The 12,258-nt window shown below is 39.2% G+C and overlaps 1 protein-coding gene across 1 annotated transcript in view; it reads left to right on the forward strand.

The window, feature by feature from the left end:
• Window positions 1-331: 331 nt before the first annotated feature.
• Window positions 332-12,258, forward strand: part of SECISBP2L (SECIS binding protein 2 like) — a 31,263-nt gene continuing 19,336 nt past the window's right edge. Inside the window, exons 1-2 of the mRNA XM_054214109.1 lie at window positions 332-554; window positions 11,158-11,336. Coding sequence (XP_054070084.1) covers window positions 537-554; window positions 11,158-11,336 — 197 coding nt within the window. The 5' untranslated portion in view covers window positions 332-536. The remainder of the gene's footprint in view (window positions 555-11,157; window positions 11,337-12,258) is intronic.

Below are 12,258 nucleotides of genomic sequence, written 5' to 3' on the forward strand. Positions count from 1 at the left end.
TTTTTTTTTTTTTTTTTTTTAATTCTTCTATGTTCTAGATAATTTCAAGGACACGGCGGGCCTGAGCTTCCCCCGACACTGCCTCGGCGGAGACCGGGCCCCGCAGCGCACCTGCCGCCCTCGCATGGAAGCGACGGCCCCGGGCAGGGGCAATAACGCGGCCCCGCGCCCCATTCCTTTTTGACCATTTCTTTAACGTTTAAGTCACAACCTCCGTGGTTTTCGTGTGCACAGAACACGGCCGGCGGTGTGTGTAGGGGGGGAGTTGCGAAGGCGTTCGCCGCGGCTTGGGCCCGCCCGGCTGCCGTCCCAGATGATCCCGCCCCGCCGCCCTCGCCCCGTCGTCCGCCCTCCCTCCGCTCCCCGCCCCCGGCCGTGGCGTAGCCGGGCTCGCTTTCCGTGATAGCTGCGAGCGGGGCCAGCGCCGCTCCGGGTGTGTGCGGGAGCCCGAGGAGGGGGGAACCGAGCGCCATGGGGAAGGCGGCTCGGACTCTCCGCCGTCCTTATTAGAGCCGCCGCCCAGCCCAGCTGGAGCCATGGACAAAGCCGACAAGGTGCGGGGGGGCGGGCTCGGCGCGGAGGAGATCGTAAACAGCTGCGGCGGGAGGGTGATAGCGACGCCCCGGCGCCGTGGTGAGGGAGGGGGGCGAGCGGCCGGGCCGGGCGGGAAGAGGGGAGCAGGGGAGGGGGAAAGCGCCGGGGCGGCGGCCGGGCTCTGTCAGGCCCGTCCCGTCAGGCAGCGGCCGAGCGGAGGGGCAGGGTGCGGCCCGCGGCCTGCGGAGGCCGGTGGTGGCTGTGAGGGAGGGACGGGGACCGGTGGTGGGGGAAGGGGGACTGCCGTACCTCCCCGCTGGAGAAGGGACCCTAGTGGGATTCAGACGGGGCGTTTTCAAGGCTGGAAGCGGGAGCACGGCGTGTGTGTGCCGGGTCGGTGCCGCCCGGGGCGGGGGGCCGGGCGCTGGCCTCCTCCGGGAGGCGTCGGGCCCGGCCCGGCCCCGGCATAGCCCGGGCTCCGTCTGTTGGGGTGAAGCCCTGAGCGTCTCCCCTCGGTGTTGGCAAAGGGACGGGAAGCTCCGGTTTGGCCTTCTCCCTCCTGTTCCTTCAGGCTTTGTTTCCAGCTTAGGGAATAATTGCAGTCAGTGACATTTAATTTAAACCTGCCTGGTTGCTAGATGAGGCTTTTACGGGCTTCTTGATAACTTTGCAGTGTGAGAGGCATGTCACTCTTATTGAAATACTGTAAATACCAGGTTCAGGTTGAAGTCTTCAGTGTTAGGACATAGCCGATGGTCTCAGCTGGTTAGCTGAGTGGGAAAGAGCTGGGTAGAGCTCACTAATTCTACAAGTTGCTTTCCCCCCCCCCCCCCCCCCCCCCCCCAATATTTAACTTGGCTTTGTCAGGGTAATCAGTTTGCATTACTCTTAAGAGCCTTCAAACTGTGGGTATGGAGAAGCTTAAACTGGGATTTAAGAGTTCATATGATTTGTTACATATAGGCAATGAAATGTTTCATCGTCAGGAGGTAGATCTAAACCATATATCTGACATGAATGTTACTATCCATAACAACCTGACCTTACTTTTAAGCTTCTATTGCAGCAGAATATGTTGCAAATTTGTAAATTATTCCTTTTTTTTTTTTGTAGCTTTCAGCTTTGGCGTCTCCAGGGGTTTTAACAGTAGGATTAATCAATAAAATAGCACTAGCTCCTGTAGCAAAGTAGATACTGAGTAATAATGTACTCTGTAAAGATATGTTACTTTTCATTTTGTACATGTGTCTAAGGAAGTTAGTGAACATTGTGTTATTACAGTATGGCTCCCACTGTTTCTTTCTTACTAGGCTTTCTGGTGTGATAATGATTTTAAATTCACTTTTTTTATGTTTTCTTATTTGCCTTCATGTAGAAAAACTGATCTTACTCTGTAAAATTTGCGTTAGTCTAATCTGTTGTACTCTTTGCTTTAAAATCTTGGGGTTTGTTGTGTTGGTGCGTCCCCCCCCCACTTTGGTTCATCTGTAATTAGTACTGCAGTACGCTTGTGAAATATTTATTCCTTGTTGCTTGAGCCCTTCATTACCTGAGGTTCACACACACGTGCCCCTATCAAAACATTCTCTTTTTATTTGTTGGAAATAGCTTGTGAAAGCTGAAAATACACTGTGCACTGTGAACAACACAACAAAAGTGTTGACTCCAACTCTGTGATTATCTTAATTCAGTGCAGTATTTCACCTTGGAGGTGCAGATAAGCTCTTTGAAGCAGAAACCATCTCCTTGTTTATACTGTTTGCAGTATATCTAGTCCTGTTGGTTTGTTATCCACTAGTAAGGCTTCTGGGCAGACAAATAATTAATACCTGATGAGTTTCTAAAATGATTCAACTATCTGGTTGCTTTTGTCTTCTCAGTATACAGTAGCATCTTGATTAGGGGATCCCTTAATGCTTTGGGTTTGAACCTTTTGTGCTGTAAGAATTTAATGTAATCTTTTACTAGTGTAAGTGTTCGGTAAGGTTGCATCAGTTTTGGGTGCTGTTCGCTCATTTCTTTGATTTGGGCTTCTTTCTGCACCTGTATTGCATGGCATCTGATAAATGAATATTAAAGAATGTAGATGTGTTTTAACACTGCTTAACCTCTTCTCCCTTTCCCCTCAGAATGCTCTCTCAGCCACAGTAATGGTAACTGTACATGCTGACAGGAATAACTACTGTGGAATTAGAATATGAAGGAGCAGAACTATTATGCTATGTTAAAGTATAGTATTTCAAGAGCAAAGGGAGATTGCAAATGCTTTTGATGGGGAATGTATTTGAACAGAGTTTTGTGGTGTTGGGTCAGTAAATCGGGATTGAGATGTCATGCACCAAGAACATTTGGACACCTAAATGACAAAAAGATGTCACTTTTAGATTGCCCTTCAGGTTTCTGTGACCTAAACTCTGGTATGACTTTGCTTGTTGTAATATGCTCAGTGATGTTTTGGCAGCTGACATAGAAGAAATCGTAATGAAGCTGCTTAAAAACAATTGTTTTATGATAGGATGTGTTATGATTTTTGTAGTGAGTGTGGAAGCTTCAATCTATGCCAAAACCAAAACTGCTCGTGTTAAAAAGTGTATGGGTTTCAGCAGTGAAGTGTAGGTTATTTTCCTATGAGAGATAAAACTTAGCATGTGACCTCTGCCACTCTTTCTATTGAAGCTGATTGTGGTAGAAAACTAAAGAGAAACAACTTCCCCTCTTAAAGGTACTGCTGTGCTTTGATTTTTCTCAGTGTCATACCCTTGTCTTGCCCTGTGATTAAGACATTTGGTTCCATTAGCACAGTTGAGAAATCAGGTGAAGTTGCAAAATCAGTGACCTGTGTTTTGTATTAGTATTGCTTAAAGGCAGCCTGTTCTGCTTGCCCTTACTATTCTTGAGTGTTCAACAGTTGGTTTGATAACATGCTTGCAATAGAAGTAGATCTAGACCAATGTTTTGTACTCTTTATCCTATCTGATTTCCTTCAATGTTCCTTACCGATGGCAGAATTTTAAACTGAGGCAAACTGGGAAAGATCACTGTGCATGTTACTTCATCTTCAACCTTGAAAGTGCAGAAGAATATGGGTTTTGTGAGAGATTTTTTTTTTTGTTATAGAGAATATGTTCTCCGGTGAGTTTAGATGTTATTAATATGATACACGAACATCTTGACTTTTTGATCACAAATTTATTTATCATTGACTTGTTTGTGGAGATGAGGAAGCTGATTTGCATGAATGGTTTGTATTAATACTTTCAGTACATAGGCCACAAAGCACTCAAATATTTCTACTTCGCATTGATAGTGTGAGTTTAAAAGTTTGTATGTACTGTTAAATGCTGTAAACTAGATAAGTGAAGAGGATCCTGTTGGTAGGGTTTTGTTTTTTTCATCTTTGGACAAGCTTTGTAGCTGTTAAATTTTATTTTTCCCCCTTTTTTCTAGAATATTCTGGGTTTGAGTTTAAACATGCCAACTTGTCGCATTGTCCCACTTGCTTATTTTTTACATGTGTGAAAAAAAAAAAACCTTAATACTGAGCTTTGTTTTATTCTGAGCATGGTACTTTCTTCTGTGAAAGGGAAGGGGATTATGCATGGTTCCCTTATTATGAGCTGAGGGAAAAGGGAAAGACTGACTTCATAGTGTATTTGCTTTAAGTGTTGCATTGAAATTACTATGTTTAATCTAAATAGGGAGGATTAAATTTTGTGCTTTGTTAAATCGCCTGCTGCTGGTGTTTCCAGTTGGACTGCATATTTACCATTCCTGAAGTATCTGCCACTTAGAAGGAACTAATTATAGAAACAATGACTTCCATATTTGTAAAGTTTCTCTTAAAATAGATGAAATGTGACCTGTCTTACTACTGAAATGACTTTTAAATTATGAAATCCAAAATTCAAAAGCAGGATTGTTTTTTCTTACTTTTTTTTTTTAATTTGAGCTATGTTTTTATCTTACACTTGTGATGAGACTTCTTGTTTCCAGACTCGGAGACAGCAAACCAGCTGATTTTATTATAGCCCTCTGAAATGTGCCATGTGTCTGTTTTCTCACCCTGTGAATGGTAAGATTGATATCCAAGTGTTCTCTTCTAAGAGAGCAAGCTGACAGAGATCCTATTTAATGGAAAATGCTGAATGACATTAAGCTACAATGAACAACAACTTTTCTAAGATTAAACATACAGTGCTATAACTATAGGACAAAGTTTACCAGTCTGTTCCTGCTTGTGTCATCTTCGGTCTTTGCAGCTGTTGATGACTACAGTAGCTTTTATATAGGAAACAAAGGGTCTCTTCAGTATATATGCTGTCTAGAAAGAGTTGTAATTGTTGCACTGAAATATGTAATGACCTACTGCAAAACATTTTGTAAATTGAGAGTAGGGATATCTACAAAAGAGACTTCTGTATAAATCTTGGTTTCTTTTGAAGGAGTGTGCTTACACTAATAGGCAACTGATGGAAAATCTGATGTTTCAGCTGGACTTAAACTTATATTTAGAATCGAGTTTTGTTATCAGAGGTCAATTTCAATAAAGCTTTGTTCAGCTTTTTGATGTGGAAGGTTGAATAAACATGAAAAAGATGCACTCAAAATAAAATTAAGTTTGGTCTTGCAGTATTTGCAATGTTTGCCTTTAGATTGCCTGATCAAAAACATATATTACTTTATATTAACTGTTTAGGGGTTGACTCTGCATTTACTGCTGTAAGTGGCAAAGTGCTAATTTTTTAGTGGTTGCAGACTAGAATAAACCTCAATACTGTGAGAGCAATTACAGCATAAATTAATATCAGAAGTTGTCTGTTGTAAGGATTAGCAAAAGTGTAGGAACCTTCCCCAAATTCTTTAGCATTTGACACATCTTTCTTGTCTAATTCTTTTTGTTTGCTTGTGGTTACAAACCAGTGGCATGATCAGTCCTGTTAGTTCTGTTCATCTGCACTTGTCATTCCACTTGTACTGGGTGGATGAAGACTTTGAGGAATCACATTTGTACATATTTGCACGTGCTTTGATTTATGCACTTAGTATTTGTGTCTGAAACAAAATGCGATTTAAAAAAGGATCTCCTTTCTTATTCTGGAGTTTTATTTCAGTGGTCATTGGTTGCTATTTCCACTGAGTCTCAAGCATGTCAACTCGGTATTTAATAAAAGTAACAAACTGTTTTATTTGGCATTATTTCTATATCTGGCCAAAGAAGCACAGAGAGAACCTGTTAAAAGAAATAAGAAGCCTCAGTTGGAGGCATTTTGAGATATTGAGATATTTGAGATAATGAGAAATTAGCAGCACTTTTGCTATTACTAAATTGGTTGTTCTTTTCTCTTGCTTGTTTTACTTTCTCTTCCTACACTATTAAGAGAATAATATTTTTGTTGTTCTGATGATGTATTAGGACCCAGGAGACTTAAAATGCCATTTATTAAAAAGAGGAGTTACCTCGTTGTCTGTCTCTACCATCCCTTCCTCCTAGCTGAGAAAACCGGGGTCCTAAAATATCTGCTTAGATAACTTTGGGCAAATTCCTGAGGCTTGCTATTTTGTTTCCCTCGTGTGTCAGATAGAAACCACTAGCCATCTGTGAAATGTACTGAAATGTCTGGATAATCACATTGGAGAGTTATTTCTGTTTATATTCTGGTTTGGTTAGCAGTCTGACCCGACTTGGGCCACTTGCTTCCCCTTTTTGCTTTAAGTTTAATAAAGTTTTGTGTTCTTATCTGAAGACACATCCTATGTAAAAAGGAACTTTTAAGTATTTTAGAGGGACTGCTAAAATACTATAAGGAAGCAATATGTTGAAGTTAATTTTGTTTAGTTGTCAATACACTTGAGCTGTCTTTCTGTTTTCTAGCTTGAAGGGGAAATGGGTCCTTGTCTAATGAAATGTATCAGTTGTGCTAGAGGTTGCTTGTATTATGCTTGCAGAATGATTTTGAAATACCCATATTAAGGTTTTCAAGTTTTCAGTTCCTATTCTGATATATATATATATATATAAAGAGAGAGATAGATAGATACATATAGTGGCTACAGAACAAAATGCAAAATTTAAAAACAGGTTTACCCTATAAATTTTTCTTTTTGGTGAAATAAGCTTCTTAGAAGCATTAAAAAAAACCTCCACAAACCAAACAAACCTGTAGGTACAGATTAAATTGCATAAGAGAAAAGTGTTTAAGGTGTAATGCATGTAAAAGATTTCTGAAATGCCATTTTGATTCCTTTAAATAAAAGACACTCTCAAAGTTCTGTAGGCAAAAAAGAAATTAACTTTGAAATACACCCATATGTGTTTATGATTACAGGATATTCTGTATCTTTATTTTACCATTATAGACAAGCTAAATATGTTATGAGCTGTACAGAAAACGGTAATTAAATGTATCAGCCAATTACTCTGTCATAGCAATAGTTAATCATTACCTGTGTAAGAGACTGGGCAACAGGAAAAGAAACATTAAAGTTGTCCTTCTAGTTTGGGCATCTCTGAGTTGCTGAACCCAGCAAAATCAAGCAGAATAATTCAAATGAAATTTTCCAAAACTTGTGAAATTACATGATACCAGTGTGTTGTGCGTTATTTTTTTAAAATAAATTAAAAAAAAAAACAACAAAAAACCCAAAAACAAACTACAAAGCAAAAATACTACCAAAAAAAAAAACCCACACCAAAATCTTAAAGATGTATAGTCCTATTTTTATTGGAAAGATTTAAATAAATTGAATACTATACAAAATACTTGGATGGAAAAGTAAGGTAGGGATTATCTTTGCAAATGACAAGAAATACTTTGCTATGGGAGCCACTTGGCTCCTGTTTTGATCAGTTATATCTCTTTTTTTTTTTTTTTTTTTTAGTACTTGATGTGAAAGAGTGTTATCTTATAATACTAATAATGAATGATACAAATCACAAAAATCATTGTAATGGGACCGTTCTGCAACTGTCTTGCCATTAAGGAATGACTTTCATATTTCCACATTAATATCCCAAAATAATGTAGGGAAAGAGCAAACAACCAGACAGGAAAGACCTTGGGCCTTTATATAGGGAATCTTGTCCCAACCTGTATCATAAATAAAACGTTTTGACTATTTTCCGAGCCAGTACTGGAGTGGTTTATAATTAGTATCTTGGCTAAAGTTCTCTTGACGTATTGCTGGGAGATAGTGACCAGCAGATTAGGAATAGTTGTCTGAAAGCTTTCGGTGCTTCATTAAGAATACCATATCTGTAAAGCACTCACCCTTAGTTTTACTGTTGAATTTTCTAAGGATGAGGCAGTCTTGGTGTGTTCCTTTAATGTTTATGCCATCTAGTTTTGTAGGCCAGCCCACAACTGAATCTATTCTTACGCAAATATTTTTGCCTGGCAATCTTGAAATAGCATGGAAAAAAAAAACCTCTTAGTTTTCAGGGAGGGGTTTGAGTGTCAGTATTTCTGTCACTTATTACATGATCACAGTACACAAGCACTTGACTTTTTTTTTTTTTTTGTTAAGGAAAGGTGTTTCTGCCCATGGTGCTGTGTGTTGAGGAGGATGCCCTGGGGTTTTGCAGGGGATGGGCAAGTGACCTGGTGGCTGCGGGCTGAGCCTGGCCTCAGGGAGGGTGCTCTGGGGCCAGCAGGGCTTCCATGGCTGTGGCACCAGCTCCCTGCTCCTGCTGCACTGCTGTTTTTCCTCTGCATGTAACTGAAGGAGTTGAAAAAGAGTTAACGTAGAAGGAAGAAATGTTCACTTACTACCTAACAATCAAAAAATGCATTTAATTAATATTATTAATACCACTGTAATGCAGACCTCGTTGCACAGCAGGTAGTGATGCTTCTGTATTGGCGCTTATAGTCGTAAGCATTTTCAGAACAGTCATTTATAACCACTTTTTTTGACAAGGATGGTGTATCTTGTCACTTGGTAAGACATACTTTTTTCCTCCTGCCACTCTTAATTCCGCTTTTATCCTTTTATTTATTTTTTTCAGATATTTTGTTTTCCTTTTTGGGTTGCTGCTAAAACTTCAGGTCTCTTATGCTACAATTTTATCTGTAAATGACTCATGTTCTTACTCAATAAGATATCAAAGCAGAGGCTCATTTTGTTGGAAGGGACATTTTCTGCTTTCCCAGCACGCTTTGACAAGTCCAAAGACGGAGAAGCTTCTCGAGAAATGGTTAAAAATAATCATGGACTCTATACTTCACAATTTTTGCTTTCCCCACCCATTTTGTACCTTTTTTTTTTTTGAATCCTCAGTTCATTTATAAACAAGCTTTGGCCTTGGTCACTGTGGCTTGTGGAATGTCTTACCATCAAAGTTGTTAAGGATGTAACTTTGATCTCAAGTTAATACTTGCAGACATCCTGCAGACAATGATCTTTTACCCTAAGTAATGTTTCACTTAGAAAGCTTCCTCCTGTATTTATAAAGTTCACTTTTGGTGAGGTGTAGAGTATTTTGGAAAAAGTGAGTGATGTTTAAATAGAAATTATTTGGTGAACTGATATTTACAGGAAATGGCTGATGGCAAAATTTGAGCTAATACTGCGTAAAATCTCATGAAAGAAGTATGAATTAGCAAATTTGATGATGGACGGGTAAAAATAAAAAGAGAGGAAGACACTTCATATATAACAACACTTTTTGTAAGAAAAGTTGGATTCCACTTGTACAAGTCATCCGTATAGCTGTTTTAGAATGACTGCCTTCACAATTACCTAGTTTGAATGTCATATTTGGAGTTGAAAAGAATGCATTGAGCAAAAATTTTGGTTTAATTTTTGAAATTGGCAGGGAATTCTAATATTACAATAAGTAATATGTATTGAAAAGACTTCTATATTGTAAAAATATAATGCATCAGCCACTGGTAGTTATGATGATATAATAGTGAATGTAATACTTATGTGAAAGTTAGGGAGTTTTTAAAGTCTCAACTATGTTTTCTTTTCCTCTCCTCTTTCTTGGAGTGCATGACAGCAAAGTACTTAAATACCAGTTGGTTTTCACCTCATTTAGTGAATTACAGCGTAACTCCTCGTCTTAGTAATTTACTTGATGATGATTCTACCTTTTGATCAGTAATTATATTTTCTTGTATGTAAATGTGTCAGACTAACTAAATAACGATCCAGTACTCTGTGTGAGTGGGTCTTGACCTTACTTTTTCTATTTCAGTCTGATACATTGAAGTATCTACTTATCAAGTAAAAGTAGCCTTTCTCACTGACTGGGACAGTTGTATTTTCAAAACATTTTTGGACTTGCCCCTCCCACCTCCTCCACCTCATGCTGCTAAACAAATATGGCATCTTATTTAAAAAAAAATAAATTTGGGGGGTGTTTTGTAATAAGTTTGTACGTTCAGGTATTGGACAGTAAAGCAGCCTCTAGTTGGATTGTGGGTTTGACACAGAGCAAGGGCATGGACTGAGAAGTGTGTGGTAGACATGGGACTGCCTGCCATGATGTTTTCAGAGTTTCCATTATTTAACTGTTTCTGTTCCTGTGGATGTTGTACAGGTAGTGGCAAGGATATAAGACTGCCCACAGCACATCAAACCTTCAGGCTCTCCTTTTTGTAAAATAAGTGCATGTCCTCATACAGGTTATGTGTTGCCTTTGGAATTCTTTCTTAGACTAATGCAAGGAAGATTTTCTGGAGTCCCTGCCTGCTTTAGAGAGAATCTTCTTAGAAACTGGTATTCTATGAGATACTAATGTGACACAAGTGTCATTAAGCTGATATCTTTGTACAAAAAAAAATGCTTTTTGTCCAAATGTAACTTACAATGAAATGTAGAATTTAAGGGTACTTTTGGATCTGCAATTGTCTTATTGAATAGAACATTTTTCATTGTTTAAGTATAAGATCCAGCTGTTCCATACAAGACCAAAAGTGTGGGTAAAAACACCTTACAAACTGCTGAGGGTACCTTAAGGATTGGAGGAGATACTTTTCTATGAAAGCATAGTTTAAAACTTATTTCTAAGCAGTCTCTAATGCCGCCTTCATGGCAGAACTTAATCATATTCTTAATGCTTTAAAATGTTAAAATTGTGCAGATGGAATGTGGGGGGGGGGTTCTTCTGTGATACACCATCTATTTTAGCAGTAAACCTATGGTTTACTGCTGAGAAATCTCTCTTATAATTGCCTAGGAACGTGGTCAATTTTGTGTAGTAGGCCAGGCATTACTACATCTTCCATATGTTGGTTTCACTTCTGAAAGCCTACACAACTGTGCTCCACCTACAGTGCTAATTTGATTTCTTTCTGTGCTCAGACTAGTATATCCTCTGCAGGATCTGAACTTCAGTCCCTTTTAAATTCGTTAGTGTTTCTATTGCACTTTGAAAATGTAAAGGTTAATACAAATGTTAAACGTTGGTGATCTGTATTACACCCCATGCTGTTTGGAAGGATATAACAAGCACTTGCTGACTGTTTTCCACCTCTTTCAGATTACTGCAGAAATACTGTAGTCTTATCATCCATTTTCCTGCTATTTGTGGTAATTACCATACAGCTTTATGAATCTGTATTTTCCCAAACAATTAATGATTGTATTAATGAAGACGTTATTTCTTTTCTCTTTAAGAATGTCAAGCTGTCAGCTGAAGTAGAACCATTTATTCCTCAGAAGAAGGGTCCAGAAACACTAATGATCCCAATGGCACTTCCTAACGACAGTGGAGGAATTAATGGCATGGAACCAACTCCCATCCCTAGCTACCTGATCACTTGCTATCCATTTGTACAGGAAAACCAATCCAATAGGTAATAAGTGGTTGTGATCTTCATGGAAGATAATATATTTTTGAATTAGTTTAAACTTTTGGCAGACTTGAGAGGAGTCGATGACTGTTGACTGTGTATTCATTTTGTTTACCGTATTTAATCTTCTGACCCTTCATGGGTGAGGATGAAGTTTCTCTGTTGCCAATCTTTTTTTCTTTTACTTCCTTCTCTCTACTTTTCTCTATTCATATTCTGTGCTGCTTTTCTTTCCTTGGATACAGAGGTCTGGTACAAATCCCTCACAAAGTCACCTGCTATGCTTTTGCATCTTCCAGGGCAGTAAAGAGGTCTGTGTCTGAATCTCTGATGCTGAAGCAAGGCTCCAGGTGTCCAACTTGGATCCTGCCATGGCAAAACAGTATGCAGTTGACACTTGTGTTGAGTGTAGCTGTATCCTGTTCTCTTTGCATCACTAGTTATAATACATTGAGTTTAGGAACTCGTTATTCTAGCCCAGATGTGGTATTCACTGTGAATGCACATCTTCAATGTTGATTATTTTGTATTGAAGGCATAAATAATTGTTGCTGTTTGATTTTTTTTTTTTTAAATGTACCCAGTGTTTATTTGGACAGCACTTTAGTGCTGCTGCACTCGAATAGGTAAGAACAAAAATAATCCTTTAGCAACTGCCTGCTGCAGATCTGTAAGATTATCCTGAATCTTTACTTTTCCTGTTCTCTTTCTCTAATATTCGAGCCTCTACGTTTTCCATGTACACGGTCTCCTGGTCTCTTGGGGGTTTGAAGAGAAAGAGAATTGGGTTCATAGTTTCCAAGGGAGTCTTTTTGTAGTATGCTGTATCACAAATAAACACAGGAAGAAGTCTCCACGCTTGGTTTCAGTAGTAAGTTTGTAAATGCCTGTTTTCATGTGTGCTTCTTCAGGGCTGCATTTACAT

The sequence above is a fragment of the Rissa tridactyla genome, chromosome 9, assembly GCF_028500815.1.
Source record: "Rissa tridactyla isolate bRisTri1 chromosome 9, bRisTri1.patW.cur.20221130, whole genome shotgun sequence".
Taxonomy (NCBI): domain Eukaryota; kingdom Metazoa; phylum Chordata; class Aves; order Charadriiformes; family Laridae; genus Rissa; species Rissa tridactyla.